This window comes from Suillus paluster (genome assembly GCF_016628075.1).
Source record: "Suillus paluster strain FC165 chromosome Unknown EDB91scaffold_55, whole genome shotgun sequence".
In the NCBI taxonomy this organism is placed as follows: Eukaryota; Fungi; Basidiomycota; class Agaricomycetes; order Boletales; family Suillaceae; genus Suillus; species Suillus paluster.
The window spans coordinates 105391-129931 of NW_024537615.1; the positions used below are offsets into that span (position 1 = coordinate 105391).

At 45.6% G+C, this 24541-nt stretch overlaps 5 protein-coding genes across 5 annotated transcripts; all 5 read left to right on the plus strand.

The window, feature by feature from the left end:
- Nucleotides 1–2505: 2505 nt before the first annotated feature.
- Nucleotides 2506–4866, plus strand: EDB91DRAFT_651926 (uncharacterized protein). Its single transcript, XM_041327995.1, has 17 exons — nt 2506–2812; nt 2872–2953; nt 3003–3016; nt 3081–3189; nt 3250–3267; nt 3319–3344; nt 3402–3427; nt 3478–3515; nt 3571–3595; nt 3653–3664; nt 3718–3733; nt 3784–3924; nt 3987–4046; nt 4096–4123; nt 4175–4232; nt 4287–4507; nt 4565–4866. Exons 1-17 carry the CDS (start codon nt 2724–2726, stop codon nt 4613–4615), a joined length of 1014 nt encoding a protein of 337 aa, XP_041174155.1. The 5' UTR covers nt 2506–2723; the 3' UTR covers nt 4616–4866.
- A 1007-nt stretch (nt 4867–5873) lies between these two features.
- On the plus strand, nt 5874–8145 carry EDB91DRAFT_651993 (uncharacterized protein). The gene is made up of 18 exons (XM_041327996.1): nt 5874–5895; nt 5964–6238; nt 6314–6395; nt 6445–6458; nt 6526–6634; nt 6685–6702; nt 6753–6778; nt 6842–6867; nt 6929–6966; nt 7025–7049; nt 7100–7111; nt 7168–7183; nt 7235–7375; nt 7432–7491; nt 7540–7567; nt 7620–7677; nt 7730–7953; nt 8010–8145. Exons 2-18 carry the CDS (start codon nt 6126–6128, stop codon nt 8055–8057), a joined length of 1038 nt encoding a protein of 345 aa, XP_041174156.1. The 5' UTR covers nt 5874–5895; nt 5964–6125; the 3' UTR covers nt 8058–8145.
- A 4120-nt stretch (nt 8146–12265) lies between these two features.
- EDB91DRAFT_1057739 (uncharacterized protein) lies at nt 12266–12481 on the plus strand (the record flags this gene model as incomplete). Its single annotated transcript, XM_041314105.1, has 1 exon — nt 12266–12481. A coding segment is annotated over one exon (216 nt), but the record flags the coding sequence as incomplete, so codon positions are not given.
- Nucleotides 12482–17181: 4700 nt separating this feature from the next.
- EDB91DRAFT_1031016 (uncharacterized protein) lies at nt 17182–17394 on the plus strand (the record flags this gene model as incomplete). Its single annotated transcript, XM_041312718.1, has 1 exon — nt 17182–17394. A coding segment is annotated over one exon (213 nt), but the record flags the coding sequence as incomplete, so codon positions are not given.
- Nucleotides 17395–17723: 329 nt separating this feature from the next.
- Nucleotides 17724–18380, plus strand: EDB91DRAFT_1057727 (uncharacterized protein; the record flags this gene model as incomplete). Its single annotated transcript, XM_041314104.1, has 2 exons — nt 17724–18084; nt 18133–18380. 2 exons carry the CDS (start codon nt 17724–17726, stop codon nt 18378–18380), a joined length of 609 nt encoding a protein of 202 aa, XP_041174159.1.
- Nucleotides 18381–24541: the final 6161 nt, after the last annotated feature.

The window sequence follows — 24541 nt, forward strand, 5'->3', positions numbered from 1 at the left end:
TATCCTGTACGGACCTGCAGAAAACATCTTGAGAGGACACCTCATCCTTTCACGTCCGTAGAAATATTGTGCAGAGGTCCTACTTCTCACGTCACGGTTCCTGCTGGATCCTCCGCCTAGGATTGAAAGTATAAAAGTATGATTTGATTCTCTTTCGATTTAATTCTCAGCGTCTGCCTACAGAACTCCTTGAATTCTCGGTTGGAGTATCTATGCAATCAGATACATATAATTTTGTTGCCACAGCACATGCAATTTCAATGCAGGATGTTCAACATATATTGCTCTTGACATGACGAAAACAGTGCTTGTCCAGCATTTCCCGACCCCTGTCAACATTCGCCAGACGACAAACCGTTTGCTCATTGCTCACCAGCAACCCAGCGTACTTGGTGCGGAATTCTCGGCTGATTTGAGTCATTTGAGTCATGGAATATGTTGGGCAGGATGTTCCTCCCCCCCAACAGATATCACCAGCCGTTTCTATGCTGCTCTCCCTTTGTCAACTCTAGGAACTTTTCAACATGATACTGTGGAGAAGAAATGCCCATATTAACTAGTTCGTTGCGCAACAAGGCTCGACAACTGTCACTTCGTCTCACCAGGTGACTATGATCGGGACTGCGCAAAGCTCATCACGTCTGGCAAGGTAGTCGTTTCGCTCACTTTCCTTTTTGTGCTTTTGCACGATTCTTACCAGTAGGAAGACCCCCCTGGGCAAGGGGTTTCCCACTTATCTGTAAGTGGTCAAGACTATCGTCCCTTAACCATTACGCCAGTGATAATGAAACACGTTTCATTATCCCGGACAGTATTTATGGAACTCAGGTAAGCCAACGTTGGGCTTACATTATCGTCTTCTGGGTTGGGATTCGATGACGATTCGCGAGTGGAGCCGACCTTGTCATCTTTGTAACATGTACGTATTCCCACAACACAGTATGATCGCGCGTGCCCTGACGCAGCAGCTTCAGGTAAGATACCATCTCTGGCCCAGAGTTGCAAAACTTTTCGATGTTCGCGTGATAGCTCAACAATAACACAACATTTAAAAACGGCGACAACAGGGGGACGTAGGATTCAGTTCAGGCTTCAGCGCTATGTAAAACACATTTGCAAATTTTGTTGAGGCTACGTTGCCAGAGAGAAGCCGGCGTGAACGGTGTTTGAGCACAGAGTTGCAAAATTTCTCACCTGCACAGAATGGATCATGTCACACTGTGTCACACTGCCGTTTTTACTCTCCGACGCCGTCAAGTGTTGATCGAATGAAGCACTATCCCTTCCGGTGCAATCGGCACCCCACAGGCGAAAAAGCGTGACTGCCGACTTCTGTGGGGTGCCGATTGCACCGGAAGGGATAGTAGGGTGTTGGATGCCGAGCGGAGCTTGATGACTCCGACCACCAAATCACCCCTCTGTCACGCCCTGTGTCTCGACAAGTACAACATTTGTGTCGCACAACACAGCTCGATTTTTGTGTCGGAAAAAATTAGAGCAGTGTTAGAAGGTAATGAGGAATCATGTGTAAAATTCCTGATTTTTTTTGGTCGATGCGATGGCTTCCCTGTGATGGATTGGCGTGGAAAGTACACTTTCTGAGCAGTGTTTTACTCCCGTAGGCACTTCTCGTCCATTTTTTGTGAAATGAAAAATACAGACAGTGAGCTATGCATTGATCATCCTTCAGAATCATCGTGCAAAGAAAATGAGCGAAAGATGAGTGTGCTACATCGCATTTTGCAACTCTGGGCCAAAGATAGTAGAGTGTTTTTGCTAAGAATTTTAATGGACAGGAAAGGAAATTTTGCTTATGTGCGCGCAAGTTAATTGGCCGGGGGCCTTTATCATACTTGGCAAAAATACTCTAATACTACAATTAGACAGGTCGCGTTGCGGATGCCATCCATGACCTTTGGAGTGGGATAGTGATTAGAAGCAGCTGTTTGCATCTGGATGTGACTCCTGTTTTTATTTGATCATGCTACTCAGGTATGCTGACACTTGTTCTCCAGGCAAAGGTTTTTGGTGCCCAGAGGGCGATCTCTTCGCTGCGCGTTTCTACTCCCGGTTTCTTGCGATACAAATAAAGGTAAGGGATGTGGGATTGCTTGATCCAGAGAGGATACCTATATACCGAGCTGATTTGGGTATTCAACATCTCAGTGACAAGCACCATATGCCATTCTTTTCTTTTGTGTCAAACAAGGTTTCCGCCGACGAAAGGTGGCGCTTAAAAGTGTAGCGCCCAGCGCTCCATACATTCAGCGAGTTTTGGCACAACATCCAATGCAGGTGTGTGACGCAAGAGATCAAGGCAAGTGCCAAATCAGGGCTTGGCTGTCAAGGTCACATTCACAGCATGACGCTGCTGGCAGAGGCTGGAGCTCTGGAGGCTGGCAGTCATCGAGTGCTTTGTTTAGGTCACAAGATTAGTCAACCTATTATTCGAAGGTATGAATGGTTTTTCCGGCTGTGTACGCTGGCAATCCCAGCAGACTAAATGATTTTCCTCATCGGTTCCTTTTGTATGCTTCTTATGACGCATATGGGCCACGCGGGCAGTCGGCCCGTGCGTTACATCGTGAAATCCACCACTGCCAGCACCAAAAGTCGTAACAATCCATCATATCACAGATGGCAATGTGCTATTTGCTTCGTATGCTTGAAATATAGAGTACTGCAGTTGCTGGCAGTTTTGATTCAGTCCACAACATTCATGAATGTCCTCCTCAATACCGGTCTCCTTACCACGAATCAACCTTGGGAACACATACGGAGCATTCTTGATTGGGGCTATCTTTGCAGCACTGTTAGTAAAATTCATTTGCTCACTACGCAGACCAAGCTGAGCACTTTGCTGTTGAACAGTCTCTTTGGTCTAACCAACATTCAAGCCTTTATTTACTATCAGACGCATGCGGGCAGATGGACAAAATTCTATAGGCTAGTTGTACGTCCATGTTGTCTTCTCATCAGTTCTACCGTTGACGCTACGTTAGGTCTTCTGGCTTTGGTAGGTATCCTTTTGAGTTGCAATTATCGGGCACGTCCAAATTATACTACACCTGACCTTTCAGGATACTTGATGCTTCGCATCTGGCGTTGATAGTCCATTGCGTTTATTATTATTTGGTGACCAACTACGGGAACACGAGTGTACTCACAGAAGTCGTATGGAGTTTTAAAGTGAGTTCCTACTTTGTCCTTGCGCACAACCCCTACTATCATGTTGGTGGACTCGTGCAGCTTCAGATAGTATTCAACGTAAGTTGTATTTCCTGAGCGCAACGGATCGATCCAATGACGTACTCGCAGGCTATCATCTCCTATGGGATACATCTGTGAGTTCCATGGGCACTGCATATGCAACGCTAAAGTAATGCATTCTCGGCCCATAGTCTGTATTCACATCGCATATGGATAGGTATTTGTTCCCTATCAATGGATTTGCCACGACTGATGCGGTGGGCCTAGTCGGAAGAGACCGATCGAGAATTTTCCGTATGATACCGGTACGTTGCCATCGGCGTTTACATTCTAGCCGTACCATTTCATTTTGTCAATCAGGGCATAGTCGTTGTTGTGGGTTTAGGTAAGCTCGGGCTGTCAATTGAAATGCTTTCCTTTCGATTTTTGACAATCACGTCAGGTGTTGCCGTCTGTGAGCGTTCAATAGTACTCTTATAGTTGGCTCATCATTTAACCCGACGTCAGCCCTGACTTGGATAGTGTGAATAGACAGCATTTTTCCTAAGATGGCTAAGTGCTGATATCGAGTAGGTATCGCCGCAATCCGCCCATAGATTTATTTCAAATTGGGTGGCCAACATTCATGGCTTTGGGCACGGCTGCTTCTCTCGATATACTTGTTGCATCATCGCTATGTTATCTCCTCGCTACCTCCCGCACTGGGTTTCCTAAGTAAGGAGCATTCCGAACTCCATCGATTCTCGGGATCTGATATACTAACACGAACCCCTTAGAACGGATGGCTGGATCACAAAGCTCATTGGTTACACCATTGATAGCGGCTGTCTAACGAGGTATTACTCCTTCCAGCTCGCCCTGTACCTTGACTTATATCTCCTGCAGTATATGCTCAATAACAGCTATCATTACGGTGAGGTTCCAATTACTTGTACTGTCTATCTCGTCTCTGAGGGTCATCCAGTGTGCAGCGATGCCACACAACTTCGTTTTCCTCGGCGTTCAATTTTTATTGGCTAAACGTATGCAACAAAGAATTCTCCGAGGATTGTGTTGATCAGTGATCCCGTTTCAAGTTTATGTCAACTCGTACATCGCACTCCTGAACGCGCGATACTACATGCTGTCCAATACAGACACCGGCAATTCTTCCGAACAGCATATATGTCTCAGCGACACCCTCAGCACTGGGACGCACGATGGGCCGCAAGAGAAATTCCAGACATATCGAAGGGGTATGTTTACTCGTGCCGAACATGAAGTGGTGCTTCCCACTCGACCTGTTCAGGTTGCCATGGTCAGTAGCTGCGTTATTATTGGCGGATGAGGACTCGGACCTAATAATACGCTTCAGCTACACCGGTCGATTTTGGTGACGGTGGAGAAGCAGTCTTTTGCGGATTAGTGTGAATTGTCTGTTCGTCTGGTCATGAGGTAGAACCCCCAAATTCGTTTGCTTCCTGGCGAATTCAAAGTGCCCGGTTGTACTAGAGATGATGGGTTTTCACGCACATCATCCCAGGTATGACTCGAAGTTCTACTAAATAATAGGATGTGACCTCGCGCGCGCCTTCTGTGAGTCGCAGTTTTACTCATCCGAAAGTCACCAAGCAGCTCTCGAGTTTGCTCCACCGGTAACCGGTATTAAGACGGTGGTTATGAACCCGCACTACAGAAGTTTGATATGAACAACGAAAATCGTGAATGCAAACCTGTTCTGAACAGTCCAACAAATGTTAGAAGCTTAGGATGCGAAGCGTCACCATATCATTCGTAACCGTCCTAGTACAGTGCTGATACATACGAGTGTTCAACAATCCCAGTTTCGCGCCTGACACTTGCATTCCGTCTCTTAGAGACGTGTCCGGATCATCAAGTCCTTTTGCGACTCTGTCAAGGATCCTCGACCTGTGAACGGATCCATTTGTACCGCATATTACGCTACGCCGCTATTATTATGTGTAGAGTCAATGCCATGCGTGAAGACTTATTATTGTAAAGAATGTTGAAAGACTGGCGATATTGTCAGCAGGTACGGTGATGTAGTGGAAGGCGCGGTAGAGCGGCAGGTGTTGGACGTTGGGCGCTGGAGCAGCAGCGGCGGTAGGATAGCACGTATACAGTAGCTTAGTCAATTAGTGTCAGGTTATAGGCTCCCACCACTCCTTGCCTAAGGCCTTGCTCGCGATACAGGAACACCTTGTCAGGTTAGGCCACTCTGATGTGCAGGAGGGGTGAGAGGGCGCAGGGTGCGTGCAGCCTAAGGAGGGTGGCAGTACTTACCAAGGAGAACTTGAAGAAGGCCAGGGCCTGAAGTGGGCCTGAAGTGGGCCTGAAGAAACCGAAGAAGCGGAAGCGACACATCACAGGCACCGTTACTTATGTAACTGGACACCTGCCAGGAACGACTACCATCTTCCGTTTTTCAAGGTCTGGCTTGGGGAAACTACTGCCAGTGGGACTTCAAACTCACGAGCTCCAAGCTTCAAGCTGGTGCGTTGATCAGTGCATCGATATGGGTGCCGCGGTCGCACCGGGCGCCACTAGCATCACTGTAAATATCACGTTATAGTACTGACGCTGGCCCTCTGGTAATTACTATTGCAGTGATCGACGCGTCACTTACGACGAGCTCCTGTACTTCCTTGCGAACCCCTCGTTGTTCTGGGTCGGGACTCTGAGAAGGTAGTTCCGGGTATCAGAGGGTATCCAGTCGAACTGAAGAATATCATGAACTAAAGAACACCATATAGTAGATTTCCACCGTCACGCCGCGGGGCTATGGATAGGCCGCCACCGATCGGCGCTTGCGGCCCTAGGAACCGTGATGCATCACAAAGGGCTGCCTTCGATTTGTGAAGGCCTGCGCTATAGCTCTACAGCCTGGCTGCGGTATATATAGTACGATTAGATTAATGACAGAACTGCCACAGTCAACAATGTCTTCATCAACCCAGGACATCATTTCACAACTTGACCTCGGGAATACGATCGGGGCACTCTTTATCGCGGCTGTCCTTGCGATAATGTTGGTTCACCATTTTCTCACTAGTGTGCGGACAACACTGAGGGTTTTCTGTCGTCGTAACATCTCACGGAACAGTCTCTTTGGTGTGACAAATGTTCAAGCTTTCATCTACTTTCAGACACACAGAGGCACAGGGATGACATTATATAAGCTGGCCGTACGTCTATGCTACGTTCTTCTCAGTTCTATTCCTGAAGCCATTTCAGGTCGTTTGGCTTTGGTAGGTATCACTTCGAGTTGCAATTATCGCGCATATCGAGATCATGCAATGTAACCTGACATTTTAGGATGCTCGATGCTCTGCACTCGGCCTTGATAGTCCATGGTAGCTATTATTATTTGGTGGCTAACTACGCCAACATCGCTGCGCTCCAAAAACTTTTATGGAGTTCCAAAGTGAGTCCTAATTTGGCCCTTGGAGTAAGTATATTGATGGACTCGAGCAGCTTCAAATCCCAGTCGACGTAAGTGCAAATGCTAAGCTGTGTGACACTCTCAGACTTGCACTCCACAGACGATGATCATCTGGGGGGTATATTTGTAAGTTCGATTTGTACGGTGTTATACAATGCAACATGCACGTAATGCTTTTTTTGTTCGTAGTCTATATGTTCATCGCATGTGGATAGGTATTTGTTCCCCTATTGAAGCATTTACTGCGACTCGGACTAATGCGATCCACGAACATAGTCAGCAAGGGCCGACCGAGAGCTCTCCCTATCACAGTGGTGGGTGTGCAAATTGATATTCACGGAGTGTACCATTTTATTATGTTTCCACTATCAGGGCATATTTGTAGTCCTAGGATTAGGTGAGTTAGTTACCTGGAAATACTTCGCTTGATCTTGAAAATATCTTCAGGAGTTGGCATCAGTGAGAATTCAATAATATTCTTGCTATAATCTTAACTTGATCTAACCCAATGACAGGTCTTAATTGGGCCATGTGAGTGAAACATCATACCCCCCAACCACACGAAGTGCTGATAGCGAGTAGATATAACGTCCAAGTGTCCAAGGATTTAATTAAAATAGTCTGGGCGACATACTCGACATTGGGCACAATCAGTTTTCTCGATGTCCTTATTGCATCATCGCTATACTATCTCCTCGCCACCTCCCGTAGCGGTTTCTCTAGGCAAAGCAGCGGTGCTCTCCCTGTCTGGATCTGATATACTAACGTAGAGTATTTAGCACCGATTCCTTCATAACAAGGCTCATGAGTTACATCATTAGTACCGGCTGTCTGACGAGGTATTCCTCTTCCACCCTGCTCCATACTTTCGCTTATATCACGTACAGTGTATTTTCATTGACAGCTATCATCACTGTGAGTTTCCCATTATTGTAATGTCCATCTCATCTCTGAGGATCTTTTACAGTGCGCAGTGATGCCGAAGACCTCCATCTTCATCGGTGTTGAATTTTTAATGGTGAAATGTATGAGTAAAACATTCTCTCGGGATTGCGCTAACCAGTGTGCCCTTTCCAGTATACATCAACTCGTACATCGCACTCCTGAACGCGCGATACTACACACAGGCCGACGTATGCAATATTGATTCTTCCGAGTTCCATAACCGTCGCGACTTTTACCGCCCGGAGCTGTGCCTTAGTGCGTCGCAAGACGAGAACTTCTGTGCGCCGGGGAAGAGCGTATTTATGCAACCTGACGATGACTTGCTGCATCTCACTCGACCCGTTCAGGCTGCCATGGTTGGTGATTGCATCACTGGTGATGGAAATGGGCTAAATGACACGCTTCACCACAGCGGCCGATTGAGGTGAAGATGGAAATGGAGTCTTTCTCATCAGTGTGATGGATTGTTAACTGTCTGTCTCTTCGGACTCGCACATAACTTATGGGTTTGTTTGTAAGTTATCACAGTTTTGGGAACGAGATTCGGACACACTGGCTTTTTGCATTTTTCAAAGTTGGCATTTCGTTTTCGTCAGTAACCTTTCCGCCAGCTATGTATCGTTTTACCCGCGATTTATGGTGCAGTTCACTTATGCACCGTTACTTTTGTGCAAAATTTATGGCCTTGTAAGAAACAGTCCCTGTAACTTCTTGTCTTGTAAAAATGCTTGGATTGATGATAGGAACATGCTGTCAAGAGCAATTTTTCATAGCATTAGATTTGAGCAAGAAAAAATTTCAGACATGACCCAAATTGGCGGTGAGGCCAAGATACTTGCGAAATTAGTCAAAAAGACATGCTACTAGTGATGGAAAAGTTCGGTCCTGAACCGCGGTTCGAACCGGACTTTTCCCGAACCGAACTGAAGTCCGGTTCAAGGTTCGGGGTATGGGCTGAACCGAACCCATAGTTCGGTTCTACGTTCAGCTTTCTCCGAACCTTTTTGAACGTGTTCGAACGTGTCCGAACGCCGAATGCGAACACCGAACGCGAACACTACCTAGTCCTAGAATTTTGTGATGTTGTGGGGGTTAGATTCCTTTCACGCTCAGTGACTTTCGTGTCACATCACGTGTGTACTTTGTTCCAAGTCGATTCCCCAGGTGAAGAGATTGATGGGTTGTGCTTGGGACGCACTGTAGTGGTCTTCAAGGTGCCAAATGCCTTCAGGTGCATCATTTTCCTTCCTTGTTTTCTTTTTACTTACCAATATTGACATCATCTTACTGATTCTTACAGGAGCCTGCCAATGCTACTCAGAGTATTGCTGATGCATTGCAAGCTGGTCTCGAGAATTTGGTCCCACAGCGATGTCCCACTCTCAGGAGGTGCGTGATGTCGTCTTTTGAGCTGCTTACCCGACGCTGAGGCCACGGCTTGCTTGGGCCCAAGCCCCAGCTTTCGGCTGGCTTGGGCTCACGGCTCAGGCTTGAAATCTAGTGAGTCCAAACCCCCTCCAGGCCGAGCCTAAGCTGGGGCTTTGAGCCCAAGCCGGGCCGGAACATCACTAAGCCCCTCGCATGATGCCATGCAGTGTCTTTAACCTTGTGCATAAATTTCAGATGTTCAGTGTTTGAACGCCAAACCGAACGTGAACCGAATGCACTGAACGCATTTGAGCACGTTCGGTCCAGCATTCAGCAAAATCACTGAACCGAACGTGGCGTCTGGTTCAACGTTCACCAAATTTCCTGATGAACCAGACTGAACCGAACTTTTCCATCACTACATGCTACAGTCTCTGGGACACATCTATGAGACTTGTACTTCCTTGAGCTGAACTCCTTGATCTGCAACTGCGCTTTTTTCATCTCAAGACCTGACTGATAAGCTTCCATCCACCTTGACCAGCAGCCTCAATGACTTCTTGCATGAGTGGTTTCTGTTCAAGAATGCACTTGAGGCAGCAGTCTGTTGCTTCGTCGGCACACTTTGCTTGGCACCTGTCTCGACATCTCACCTGCAGAAGACCACTGTGCCAGACTACTCTTGAGTTCTTTGCCCTCCAGCTCGACAATGCTCTCTCCACTTTCTGACTCCAAGTCAGTGTCTGAGTCCCAATCCATATTGAACTCTGAATCACTGTCAGAGTCAGGCAATGAACAGTGAACACCACCAGTATACCCACATTCAAAGTCATCGTCATCATTGTTGGGCTCCATGTCATGAACCTTTTGCGTTTCAGTCATGGGATATGGTGTTTGTTCTCATTTACTCGTTTAGTATTTGTCTTCGGAAAGTTGTACATCCTCCTTTTTCTTTAACGTCGTGCTGGTCAATTCTTTCAGGTACTATTTAGTGCTGATTCTGTATTAATACTCACCAATGGTCAATTCTTTCAGTATCTGGGTCTTTGTTGTTGTTGTTTGTGTTGCACCTCAATTCTGAGACGTCTGACAAAAGCACAATGTTTGCATCGGCCCACGACCAACCCTATCGAGTCTAACTAACTCACAAACAATCTTCTCCGAGTCTTCGGTATTGCCGACACACTCGTACAATTTGTTAACTCATTATTTTCAGCTTTAACGCCACAATATCTACAACCCCTATTACACCTACTATAGCTGACACCAAGGCCTTCAAGGTCTCAAAGCCAGTGGACTTTGACAGCTCAAAAGATGCATTCATGGCATGGTTCCGGCATGTCTTGATGTATTTTGAGAGTCAAGACACTGTCACTCCGACACCAAAGCAGAAGATCATTTTTACCTTATCCTATATGAAAACCAGTTTTGCAGGACAATGGGCGGTATTAGCCTATGATCGTGAGAGGGCCAAATCATCGACCGTCCATTGGGACTGGGACATATTTGTTAAGGACCTCAAAGCCACATTTTCTCCCATCAATGAACTTTGTGATGCACAGGAGCGTTTGTCCATGCTCATGCAAGGGAAAATGCCCATCAAGGAATTCTTGACTCGCTGGATGCAGATTCTCATTACGGCTGAATACACCAATATCAAAGCCAATACTACCACTGCCGATCATCTCATTAACATCCTCCGAACTAATGTTCACCTCGACATCATCAATTCGGTTGACGAAGAACTGGAAATGTATGGTTGTTGTGATCTGGAGAAGTGGACACAGAGGATTTTGGTCAAGGGTAGAATTCTCGAATGATGTTATTCTTGTCAGGGTGCAGGAGCTAATCATAAGACCCCAAACCCAAATTATCATCCTCCTCCTACTAGGGCCTCAGCATCTCACATGAATCCACCTTCATCGTCTATGGGAGACCGCACTGATAGCAGCGGAATCACCTATGGAGGTCGTGGTCAGCCCATGGACCTTAGTCATCAGCGTGCTCAAGAGAATAACCTCTGTTATTGATGTGGCCAAGCTGGTCACATTGCATGTAATTGCAAAAATCATGCTCAGGCAATCTGTTAAGGTCGTGCTCAAAGGGGAGGTTACTCAAAGGGCTTCAGCTTCAGCTCATGCGCTGTGCCCCTTACCCAAGTATGTGCCCTTTGATTTCTGAGGGGCAGAGGGGAAGTCCGACAGAAGTCCAGGGAGTTCTGGAGGACAAGCGTCGGTGGAGTTTGGTGGAACTCCAGAATACTATGTGGGAACGGAGTAAGGCTACTATGGACAAGTCTGGAGTAGAAACAGAACAGAGGTTAGACTACCCTAAGGTAGAGCCAGAGAATTAGTCCTAAGGTTTAACCCCTAAGACTTAGGAGTGGACGAGAGATGAGACTCAAGTCTGGAGATACAGGAATGAGCAGAACTAAGATGATATTTGAACTAAGGAGTTCCGGAGTATTACAGGAGTTTATATACTGTGGGTATCATGTAAGTAAATCAGTCAGCAAAGATAAGGGCTATGTACGAAGCATGTGGAAAGTCTATTAGTAAGTGTAACAGATCAAAGCAGTGAAGTCAGAAATGAAGTAAGAATGGATGGATTAGTAAGCATAGCGGAAAAGGACATAACCGGTAACCAGAGCAATAGCTATTCTAAAAGGAGTTAGGGGTGAGTGCGGAGATGAAGGTGGAGTGCCGGACAGAATAGCAGGACGGAGGACTGGACTTTAGTGGTGGGGTTCCAGAATTCTGGACCCGGAGGTACGGGATATGACACAATCTGTCAGATGCTAGAGGAGCTTGATCCAGATGAGAAGAAGGGTGTTGTTGAGAGCTTGGGTTTTTGAGACGGTCGAAAGGTAGTGCGCCCTTGTTGACCGAGCATTCGTGTTCATCATCATCATCATCATCCTGTACACTGTCACATATGAACAATTCAAATCCATTTTCAGTACTTGACGTTGACGAAACAAGTAAAGCGCATGATGAGCTACAGGCAGGAGGTGAAACTCCCAACCTTATGCTCTTGTCTAGGGGAAAGGGAAGCCAAAGTCCAAAGGTTCAGGAGATGCTTCAAGAGCAAAAGGTGTCCAAATCACCTGCACCTGAGGTTACGGACGTGGACCCTCTGCCTCAGGTTGCGATCAACAATTTCCTGAACACGAAGACTGAGGTGCACAGAAGTGGTAGATCCGAGGGTGAAGCAGCTGCTAATAACCCAAGGGGACCCTGTGCAGCCCGAGTACTGGCAGCAAAATCATGGTCACCTATCTGGTATGCCCAACATTTATGAGATCAGTCGCCAATACAAGCCATAGCATTACTTCATATTGCGGTGCACCCAAAATGTCATCTCGAAGCTACTGATGAGGTGCTCCAGCAACTAAATGCATTACCCATCAAAGAGGCAGCAACAGCTATTCAGGAGTTGCATGGACCAAAACAGTACATCCGTGGAACAGGACGATCATTATTTTTACCTGTTTCCTTGACAACTGTTGATGACTGACATTGCATTGCTACTCGTGCACTCTTAGATAGTGGTTGCACAGGGTAAAATTGCACAACCTGTCCCTGTATATAATGCAGATGGATCCCTGAACAGTGGGGGTTCCATTACTGACTATGTCGTACTGCAACTGACAATCGGGAAGCACATTGAATGGATCACTTTCGGGGTAACCAACCTTGGAAGCGGAGATTTGTTCCTCGGTTTAGAGTGGCTAAAACATCACAATCCTTCCATTGATTGGCAGGAAGGGACAATTCAGTTTGACCGGTGTCCAAAGGAGTGTGGCTATCTCATATCACACTATGAACCAGAGGACCCAGGAGAATTCATAGGTTGTCTGCATGAAGATGTGGAGTCTGACCAGGAGGTCAAGCTTGAGGATGGGGAGAGGATCTTTGCATTCGATTTTGAGGAGTATGTGAAGACTGGTGCAGATTATATTCAAGCACACACTACGACCTCACAGCAATTGGCTGAAGAAGCATCCAAGACTAAGGTTTGGAAATCTTTTGAGGAAATGGTGCCTCAGCAGTATCATGATTTTGCGGATATTTTTAAAAAGGAGTCATTTGATGAACTCCCTCCATGAAAGCCTTGAGCCCATGCTATTGAGTTGATCCCTGGGGAACATGCAATTGACTGCAAGGTATATAATTTGAGCCCAGAAGAACAATGAGAGCTCAATTCTTTCCTTGAAGAGAATCTTCAGTCTGGACGAATCCAACCTTCTAAATCACTGTTTGCCTCTGCCTTCTTTTTTGTCAAGAAAAAAGACGGAGCTCTTCGGCCAGTGCAGGATTATCAAAAGTTGAATGCAATTATGGTTAAAAATTGTTATCCTTTACCTCTGATTCAAGTACTCGTCCAGAAGCTCAAGGGGGCAAAATATTTTACCAAACTTGATATTCGATGGGGTTACAATAATGTTCATGTCAATGAGGGCGATGACTGGAAAGCAGCCTTTCATACCAATCAGGGGTTGTTTGAGCCACTTGTCATGTTTTTTGGGCTCACTAATTCGCCAGCTACATTCCAAACTATGATGAATGACATCTTCAGGGACTTGATCAACGAGGGGAAGGTCATTATCTACCTTGATGATATCATGATCTTTACACAGTCCCGAGAAGAACATCGTCGAATTACCTGTTGAGTACTTGAGATTCTCCGTCGGAACAAGTTATATCTGAAACCCGAGAAGTGCGAGTTTGAGGTGGCTGAGACTGAGTACCTTGGTCTCATTATCTCAGAAGGCCAAGTTAAAATGGACCCTATCAAAGTGAAGGGAGTTTTAGATTGGTTGACCCCTAAAACAAAACGAGAGCTACAAGCTTTCCTGGGGTTTGTAAACTTCTATTGTCACTTCATTTGAGGGTACGGAGACCTGGCAAAGCCTCTGACGAGCCTGACAGGAAAAGCAGAGTGGTCTTGGGGAGAGGAGCAACAGCAGGCATTTCGAGACATTAAACAACAAGTTTCATCTGCACCTGTGCTTGCTATCCCTACTGACAATGACCCATATCGTGTTGAAGCTGATAGTTCTGGTCGAGCTGTAGGTGCCATTTTGTCACAATGTCAATCTGGCACCTGGAAGCTGATTGCGTTCTTGTCAAAAACCCTTTCCGAGACAGAACAAAATTACGAGATCTATGACCGTGAACTACTTGCTATCATGACTGCCTTGGCAGAATGGCGACATCACCTTATGGGTGCAGTTTGAGATTTTGAGATCTGGACTGATCATCAAAATCTTGAATATTTTCGAAAACCGCAGAAACTCAATCGTCGTCAGGCCTGGTGGGTAACAGAGCTGGCAAATTATCATTTTGCACTCCACCATAAACCCGGGAAGACTAATCTCAAAGCAGATCTTCTGTCGAGACAAGCAGATCATGAGACCAGGGAGAATGACAATGAGGATGTTACTGTGTTAAAGTCTGAATTTTTCCGTCCAGTCAAATTGATTACTGAGGATAAAGATTTCCTTGCTCATGCACACCAACGACATGGCAATTGAGATCGAGTAGTCAACAAAATGCTCGCATCTAGTGAAGCAAGTTGGACGGACGAAAAAGACCTTATCCTATGGAAGGGAAGGGTTTATATCCCCATTGATCATAAACTCTGGGAAGATATCATTCATGAGCACCATGACTCATGCACTGTAGGGCATCCGGGACAATACAGGACACACGAGCTCATTACACAGAATTACTGGTGGCCTCGTATCCTGTCTAACGTATGAAAGTATGTTGCAGGGTGTCTAAGTTGTCAGTGTACTAAATCTCAGACCCTCAAACCAGCCGCCCCATTACATCCAAATGAAATCCCCTCCGAACCTTGGGAGCAAACTTCTATCGACCTTATTGGTCCTCTTCCTGAATCGGCAGGACATAATGCAATTCTAGTAATAGTGGACCGATTCACCAAGATGATTAAGATCATACCTGCTCATACCGAGATCACATCTTCAGGGGTGGCTAGGATATTGCATGACCAAGTCTTCAGACATCATGGATTGCTGTGCAAGGTGATTAGTGATTGCAGATCTAACTTCGTATCAGCATTTATGCGAGAGCTCTATCAACAATTGGGCATTACCGGAAACTCGAGCACGGCCTATTACCCACAGACAGATGGCCAGACAGAACGTCTAAACCAAGAAGTTGAACATTATTTATGAATTTTCACCAACCATCATCAGAGTGACTGGACTGAATGGTTATCTCTAGCCGAGTTTTCCTATAATGATAAAGCTCAATCTTCTACAGGACACTCACCTTGCTTCCTGAATTACAGACATCACCTGTGGAAAGGTACCAATTATTGTCGAGAGGAAGATCTTGCTGATTGAATGAAGAAGATCTATGTGGAAGTGGAGTTGGCATTGAAGAAGTAGTGTTTGAAAGTCCGGTCCAGTCCGGTTTTTTGTCTATTTTAGATGCAACTGGACCCAGACCGGTCTTTGTTTTCTCACTGGCAACCTAAAGACTGGACTGGACTGCATGCAACCGGTTGCCACCAGTTGTGGTGATATCATGCAGTCGGTCCAGACCGGTCTATACAGCAACTGGTCCACGTACACTGAAAAAATAAAATGCCTCATGGATAACACGACTGGTCAATTGTTTTTTGGTATATACATTAGTATGTGTGCTAGTAATCAGCATCCCTCTCCCCTTCTACTGTCAATGTCACCCCATAAATCTGCACGTCAAAGAAAACCAACAGCAAAGGCTAGTGCCAATACACTAGTACCATGGCCTCACAATCCAAAAAGCCGTGCACCTAACACTAAGCCCTCACCAAAGAAGAGTCGAAAACGACGAGCTCCAAGTCCTGAGAGCAGCGACAGCGAGGAAGATTCAGACAGTGATGTCAGCACGACAGTGAATAAACGTACCGCCAAAAAAAAGGCAGCTGCATCCAAACGAGCACGGCGTCAGAGTGCAGCATCTATCGAGATCGTGAATGATGCACCTGATGTAAGTGAGCCAGAGGTTCTCGATGTTGAAGCACTGGACCAGGAGAATGAGGACAGGGACAAAGACAAAGACAAAGACGATGTTGGACTGGACGATGACAATGTACGATTTTGCGATCTGCTAAAGATAGTATATCAGCTCACCATCAGCAACGACAGGATGATGTCCCATCCAAGAAACAGACAAAAAAGAACAGCGCAGATGACCTACTCACCATCTTTTCAGAATGTATCACTGTTAAGTTTTGTAGTCCAGATGGCAAAGTCGCTACCAAGGTTGGACGCTGGTGCATAGAGTGCAGGTCAGTAACTTGTAGCCTATAGTATTAATACAAGCTTACCATCAAATCACAGAAAGGATCATGTATTTGTGAAAAAGCATGGTGAGAGGAAAGTGTTTCATGTGGGGTCCAATTCGTCGTGTCATCAGCACATCCGCAGCCATTACGAGTTGTATCAGGAATGGTGCTTGCAGCAGGAGATATGAGAACATCATCATTCAGTTCCGCAGGTGTTGCTGAGGCAGAGAGATGCAGCGAAGACAAAAGGGCAACAGCAGAATCTGGATGGTGTTGTCCAGAAACAACCAAGGACGAAAGAGTTCTCATGAAGGAATGTATTGCATGCAGTTGCTGAGTTCGTTGTTTGTGATGACCAGGTAAGAGATAGTATTGATGGGAATATATGGGTGGCATTATAGCTGATGCATTGACAATAGTCGCTCACAGTGGCAGATAAGGTCACATTTCGCAATTGCTTAGTAGCAATGCGACCAAGCTTGATTTGCCTTCGACTCACGATATTATGACCTATGTACACAATTCCTTTATCGACTTCTTTTCAAAGCTCAAGTCTGATGTCCAGGTATGTTTTCTTCTCTATATAATATATTTGCTGACATACTACATAAATATACAGAACCCACTAGCGGGACATGTTTCAACTACCACTGACCTTTGGTCTGTTGACCAGACCAAAGTGGCGTTTTTTGGACTGACTGCCCATTGGATCGAAGCAGCCTCAACATGGACACTTCATTCTTGCATCATTGCTTTCAAAGGCATCTCTGGCACGCACTCTGGGGATAATCTGGGTCGCTATTTCATTGGATTATGTGAACAAGCTGGAATCATTTCAGGACAATCATCTAAGGTACGTTCCTGCATCCCATTTTTTCGAGTTAGTTTATTTCAACTTTCCATAGCTTTTCTGTGTTACTGCTGATAACACCAGCAACAACGATACGACCTGTGACAAGATTGAGCAGATTCTTCACCGCCATCACATCTACTCTTTCAATACCAATAAACAACGCCTCCCATGCCTCGCCCATCTCATCAACCTTGCTATTGTGGCCCTCATGTCATCAATCACCAAAATTGCCAATGTAGTGACTACAACGGCCATATGGGAATATGATCCTACACTACCTGATAATCGCATCCTTGGGGACTCGCTGGATGTCGTGGCTGCTGTGCGAACCCTCGCCATTAAGGTATGTCATCATGTTCATTCTATTCCAATGATTCTAAATGTACATTGCAGATTCAATGCTCTTGCCAACATATTGAGTACTTTGAAACACTTCAATGCAACTGCAGCATTGAAATACCACTCAAGATCCTGCTTCACAGTAACATCCAGTGGGGGACTGCTGAGGGTATGCTGGGTCGAGCATATGAGCTTCACCAGGTGTGTGGCAACATTCTTTTCACATCTTTACCAGTGCGCTGACTTCATTCGTAGTCCATCAATATGTTCATGAAGTCAGCAGATGAGCTTTTCGGGCCAGTAACTACAATCCGGTGTCCTGCAAGTCCTGCAAAGCATATTCCGTGGAAAGCATTCACAATTGGGCCTGTGGATTGGGAACACATTAACACTACTCGCAACATCGTCTCCGATGCCAACAACATTCAGCAGTATTTCTCCTCAGAACTACAACCTACCCTCTGGCGAGCAATCCCGGCCATCGAAGAACTGCAGACTGCATGGGAAGCCAAGTGTGATGATCCAAAGTACACTCTCTTCAAGCCAGTGATTGAGCTCAGACTGGAAAAGGTCAACAAGTACTATAGAAGGTTCGATGAAAAACCAGTTTACGTCCTGGCCCTTGGTACGTTAGTTCTCCCCTGCTCTATCATATTGCTGATACGTTCTATAGTCCTGCATCTATATTATAAACTCAACTACATCAAGATGGCCTGGGGAGGTCCTAAGGAGCAAGAACTCGAACACGCTGCTGGTAACCCTAATGCTGTAGACTGGCATGATGAAGTGCTGAAGATCGTTGAGAAGACCATGCGAGAGTATTCAAAATGTATGCCCACAGGTGCCACCACTCACTCCTCGTCTCCCATCAATCCGCTTGCATCTACTGAAACACTTGAGTCTGAGTTTGATCGTCATTGACGCACACTAGTCGACAAAGCTGCCTGTCAACAATGTTCTGGATGGGCTGCTGAGTTGTGGCAGTACCTACACGATGTCCTTGATGATGTCTCAAAGGACGCTGACATCCTTCAGTGGTGGTTGGTAGGTCGTTCCTTCATTTCAATTGGAATCTCATTGTTAATATAGTTAATCAGAATCACGCATCTAACTTTCCGATACTCGCCAAGATTACTATGGATGTTTGTGCAGTGCCAGCATCTTCTGTGCCCTGTGAACGGCTGTTCTCAGCAGGTGCAGAGACTGCCACCAATCGCCAGTCTTGTTTAGGTTTGGACCAATTTGAACAGTTGCAGGTCATGAAGTTCACTTGGCGGAAATCCATTGTTGATCACGCTGCTTCCAACTCATCAAGCATTGAAGAGGTCTTACTTACTGACTATGCAGATCTCCTTCGCCTGGATGATCAAGCAGTGGAGTGGGAGCATGGAGAAGATGAGGTGGCTGGATCATACTAGTAGCTTGAATATGTTTTCCATACCATGTAGTTTGTCCATTTGATATGCAACCGGTTGCACTGTAGACCAGTGTGGGTGAGGAAAATAGACTCTGTGTGAATCAGAAGTCTAACAAGGGTGCGAGGCTTATACTTGTCCCGAGGGGATTGCTACTGGGTAGCGAGTCCTCAAATAAGTGCGAGGAAACAAAGACTAGACTCTGTCTAGCGACCCGAAGGGTTCCGGTCCTTACTAGGACTGGGAACATGAAGATGCGGAGGGTTCCCAACGAGCGGAACTCAGCGCGCGACAAGTGGAACTACGGGGAACTAACAGAACTAATGCGGAGCAAACAGGACAAACGGGGAACAAACGGAACTAATGGGGAACAAATGGAGGGAAAAGAAACTACGAGCCTGCAGGAGGATAATTGGGCAAAGTCAGACCAGGCTTGTGTCTGGTACTTGCTCCAAGTCGTCGGATCCGATGTTGGGCATTTCAAGCGGAACTCATGGGGCGGGAACGATGCAATGTGATCAGGAATAGATTCGGGAAGATATTTTAAACAGTGAGTGGAGTACTGGGAAGTACTCTGTAAGTGGAAGTGGAGTCGAGTCTATCAGAAGGTAAAAAACTAAGATCCCATCTATTGCTACCTATATAGGAAGGGGTTCCGAAATGCGATATGCTACAACCGGGTGAGGCTGTGAGATAAGGAATCGGTCCCGAGTAGCGGAAGGGTCCATATAAGTACCGTAACACATGAGAAAGGAGATAGGAACATGTTAGTGACACGGGGAACATAGCTAGTGTCATGAATGTTACCAACTGCATCTAAATTTCGATTATCAAACCTAAGGAACCCTATCCGATAAGATTAGATTAGATAAGATCCCTGATAAGATAAGATGGATAACCAATTAACGATCACTATCTTCACATCACATCTATACTAAGTCGACGTCATCCATCTATATCCGTAACCCTAGACACCCGACATCATCATATCCTTAGAAGTCCTATGATTAGGCAACGGGTTACATCATAAGCACCTACACACCGCTATGATCGAACCATAACCGAGAGTCCCTTACGAGCTACAGTGGCTCAAAAAACTGTCCACATGTTTGTGCTATTTTCACTATTTACATTATTGTATATGAATGGACAGGTAGACCAAGGTTATGCTAGTGGGGTACTCTGTAGTACTCCCTTGAGGCGTAAATTTGAGCCCTTGCCCGTGGGAATCCATGGTAATGTCGTGGTGCTATAGGCCTTACAAAATGATGACTCATGCGGACAGTTTTTTGACCCTAGATTAAAATTATATAAATCATTAGTTATGACACCATAAAGTCATGCCACTATTAAATAAATTATGAAGTGGTGTCATTATGACATTATTAAACCTATTGCTAAGTATATAATGAAGTGTGTCCCATATATCATAGTCATAATCACCATGAAAACCATCTCCTCTGCTCAAAGGGTTAATATCCTTTCTCTGTCTACTACTGGCCTCTCCACTCATCAAATAGCCTCTAGAACTAGTGTATGCAAGTCTACTGTAGCTAAGCTCATCAAAGAATGTCACCCAGACAAGGAAAACTCCAGTGGAGGTTGTCCATCCAAACTCACCTCTACTGATAGGAGGGTCATTATCCAACATATCACCACAGGAAAGGCTGATAATGCTGTCCAAGTCACTCATCATATCAATTCCATCATCCCTACTCCAGGTTCTTCACAAACAGTGAGGAATGTCCTTAAGGAAGCCAATCTTAGGGCTGTAATAAAGAAGAAAAAGCCTCTTCTTTCCATCACTCATAGGAAGAGAAGACTAGCCTTTGCCCTAGCCCATCAAAACTGGACTGTAGAGGACTGGAAGCGGGTCATATGGTCTGATGAGACTAAAATCAATAGAATTGGGTCAGATGGGAAGGTATATGTGTGGAAAAAGAAGGGGGGCCCTCTTACAGACAGAGAGATTAATGGAACTCTCAAGTTTGGAGGAGGTTCTCTAATGGTATGGGGAACTATGGGGTGGAATAGTGTGGGAATGCTTGCAGAAGTTGAGGGGAGGATGGATGCTGAGCAGTATGTGGACATCCTCAACCACCACTTGCTGCCTACCATGGCAGAATCAGGAATTGATGAAGAAGACATTATTTTACAACAGGATAATGATCCCAAGTATACATGCAGAAGAGCCAGAGAATGGTTTGAAGAGCAAAATATTCACCTCCTTGACTGGCCAGCACAATCCCCTGATGTCAATGTCATTGAACACCTCTGGGGAGTACTCAAGAAGAAGCTTTTAGCCTATGAACACCCTCCTAAAGGAGTGTGGGAGTTATAGGAGAGAGTTACAGTGGAGTGGGGAAAGATTACAGCAGAGGATTGTCAGAAATTGATTGAAAGTATGCCTAGAAGGATAGAGGCAGGAATTAAGGGCAAGGGAGGTCACACAAAATACTAGAACAGCTAATTATCTGTGTAAAATACTTGGGTCAAAAAACTGTCCACATGAGTCATCATTTTTTAAGGCCTATAGCGCCACCACATTACCATGGATTCCCACGGTCAAGGGCTCACATTCATGCCCCAAGGGAGTACTACAGAGTACCCCACTAGCATAACCTTGGTCTACCTGTCCATTCATATACAATAATGTAGATAGTGAAAATAGCACAAACATGCGGACAGTTTTTTGAGCCACTGTATCTCTCGAAGAGTCATCATCCCTTCACATCGCAGACCTTCACTTCCCACACATGACATGTTAAGAGTTACCTCTGTCATTCACCGAACCCCTTACATAAGAACCTGTTGCACAGTCATAGCTGAATCCCTAAACCCTATCACAGAAGCACTACTCATAGAGAAGCATGCTCATTACCGAAGACCCTGGAGAAACCCTAGATCCGATCGTACCCGATACATCTCCAGATCCCATCTCTTATCAAGATCCTTAATCACCGCTCGAGACTTCTTGTCACAGAACTCTCTCACCCTTCTTAATCTCCGTCCACCCTGAAATAGAAGCAGTACCCTGAGACCCTGCTTAATCACCGATACCCCTATGAACCCTTTACCCTTTCTTGTAGTTGATTGGTTGATAAGATGCCCTATACCCTAGGCGCAATGTTATGATCTTATATAGATATATCACTACCTTTCATACTCAGATATCTCCGCCTAGAGAGTAGTATATAGTTTAGGTCGTAGTCAGTAGAACTCCTTAGACTTAACCTCTTCATTCCTACCTTGTGTAGACAGAGACGTTCACTCTCAATATCATCTATTCTCTTATCCTTTGACGAGTCCTAGTGGTTGTGTGATACCTTTGCCAATCGGTGAACGTTGATCATAACAGCTAGTACTCACCAGCGAGGATGGAAGGACATGGACAGGACGTAGGAGGATGTTCCAAAGGCTGAAGGAATATAATGCATGTGGTAGGCAATTGTTCCGCTGGGTTCCGCTGTGTTCCGCTTGGTTCCGTGTAGCAGACGGGTCGGGGAAGATGCGGATGGGTAGCAGAACATGCAGGAAAATGGTGGGAAGGCATGGGAAATATGCGGGATACGGGCCTACAGTGGGGACGTTCCCCACACCGGTTGCAACCGGTTTTTGAGCGGTTCATTACCTGTGCCCAAATGAAGCAACTGCCAACCGGACCAGTAAAGACTGACATACAACTGCAACTGCAGTCCAGTTCAAAAAAGTTGTGGTCCAGTTCAGTTGCCGGTCTTTTTCCGGTCCGGCAACTGGACTTTCAAACACTATGAAGAAGGCAGCAGATGATATGAAATGTTATTACAACAGGAAACGCAGCCCTTCACACGAGTTCAAGGTTGGAGATAAGGTGTGGCTTGAGGCTACTCACATTTCTTCCGATCATCCAATGAAAAAGCTCAATGACAAATGCTATGGCCCATTCTGGATCCTGTTGAAACACGGAGAGTCATCATTCAAATTAAACCTGCCAAAGACATGGAAGACAATTTACCCAGTGTTCAACAAGTGTGTGCTCTCTCCATATACACCGGCTCAATTCCCCTCACAGAGAAAACCTCTACCTCCTCCCCTGTATCTCATTGAAGGTTATGAGGAACAGGAGATTGAAGAAATCCTTGACTCTCGCCTTCGTCGAGATCGACTCGAGTATTTAGTACACTGGAAAGGCTTTCCATGTGAAGAATGGGAATGGTTGAAGGCTTCCAAACTGCAACATGCACCTGGATCTATTGCTGACTTTCATCGAAATCATCCTTGCAAACCTCGTCCTATGCTGACTATGAAACTTTGGTTTCAACACCTTGAAAATCTCACAATACCGAGTTGCATCCCTCACTATTTGTTCAATTGGGAAGATGGAGTCTTCGAGAAGCATGAACATATCAACCTAAGGAAAGAAGAAGAAAGCGAGAAATTTTACGGTGCTTTGGATGACCAGCCTTGGCTGTGGGACACAGCCCTTTAAGAGGGGGGTAATGTCATGAACCTTTCGTGTTTCAGTCACGGGATATGGTGTTTGTTCTCATTTACTCGTTTAGTATTTGTCTTCAGAAAGTCATACATCCTCCTTTTTCTTTAACGTCATGCTGGTCAATTCTTTCAGGTATTATTTAGCGCTGATTCTGTATTAATACTCACTAATGGTCAATTCTTTCAGTATCTGGGTCTTTGTTGTTGTTGTTTGTGTTGCGCCTCGATTCTGAGACGTCTGACACTCCAGCACAGTAGCAACTTCAATAGTGTAAACTTGAGAAGCTTGTTGGGCGAGTCTTGCACGAGCAGCTGCCTCTTTGCAGTACTTGCAGGATTTTTGTGCCATTGTAAACAGTGTAAATAATCAACTTCATCTGTACATACAAATTGTCTGTTGGGATAGGACATCTTGTACACTAACATCAAAGCTACCATGCCATTTTTGGCAATAAGGTTAGGGTTAGGAATTTTTGGCCATCAATTTGGCGGTTGCCCCGAAGTAGTGGCACATAAGAGCCAGTTCGTCAACGAGATGTTGACAAACATCTGGCAAAATAACATCATGTGCGAAGGTTGTCGGCTTGGGCCGTCCCGAGGGTCGGAACTTGAACATACTATCTAGCCGTCGCAGTACTAGTACAATGTATGTACTGTATATTCCTGACAATGGACGCTCTACCAGCAGTCCCTGCTCCCATCGACCTTCGATTGGATGTCCCGCTATTCATGCCCCATCGTCCCGAAGTTCAGCAACGTCTCATACGATACACGATCCTTTTGATCAGCATCTTGATTAGCGCTACAACTAGTATCTTACACTCAATCTATCCAGAACCATATCACACATCTGCTCTCTTGGGAGAAGCGTGGGTCATAGAACTATTAACTGGTCACCCTGAGCGTATACGATGCGAGCTTGGTGTACATGCGCATGTGTTCGCAGAACTCATCTCAGAGATTCGTACCCTTGGGCACACGGACTCCAAGTTCGTCTTGCTAGAGGAACAACTAGCAATTTTCCTCTACACAGTAGTCACGGGCTTACCTATCAGACACACCGGTGAAAGATTTCAATGCTCGAATGAGACTATATCTCGGTGAGGGTGATATTTTTAATTGCGCGCTATATCTCATTGTACATAGTTATTTTCGCAGGATGCTCTTTATCTTTTCGTCCCCCCCCCTTCTATT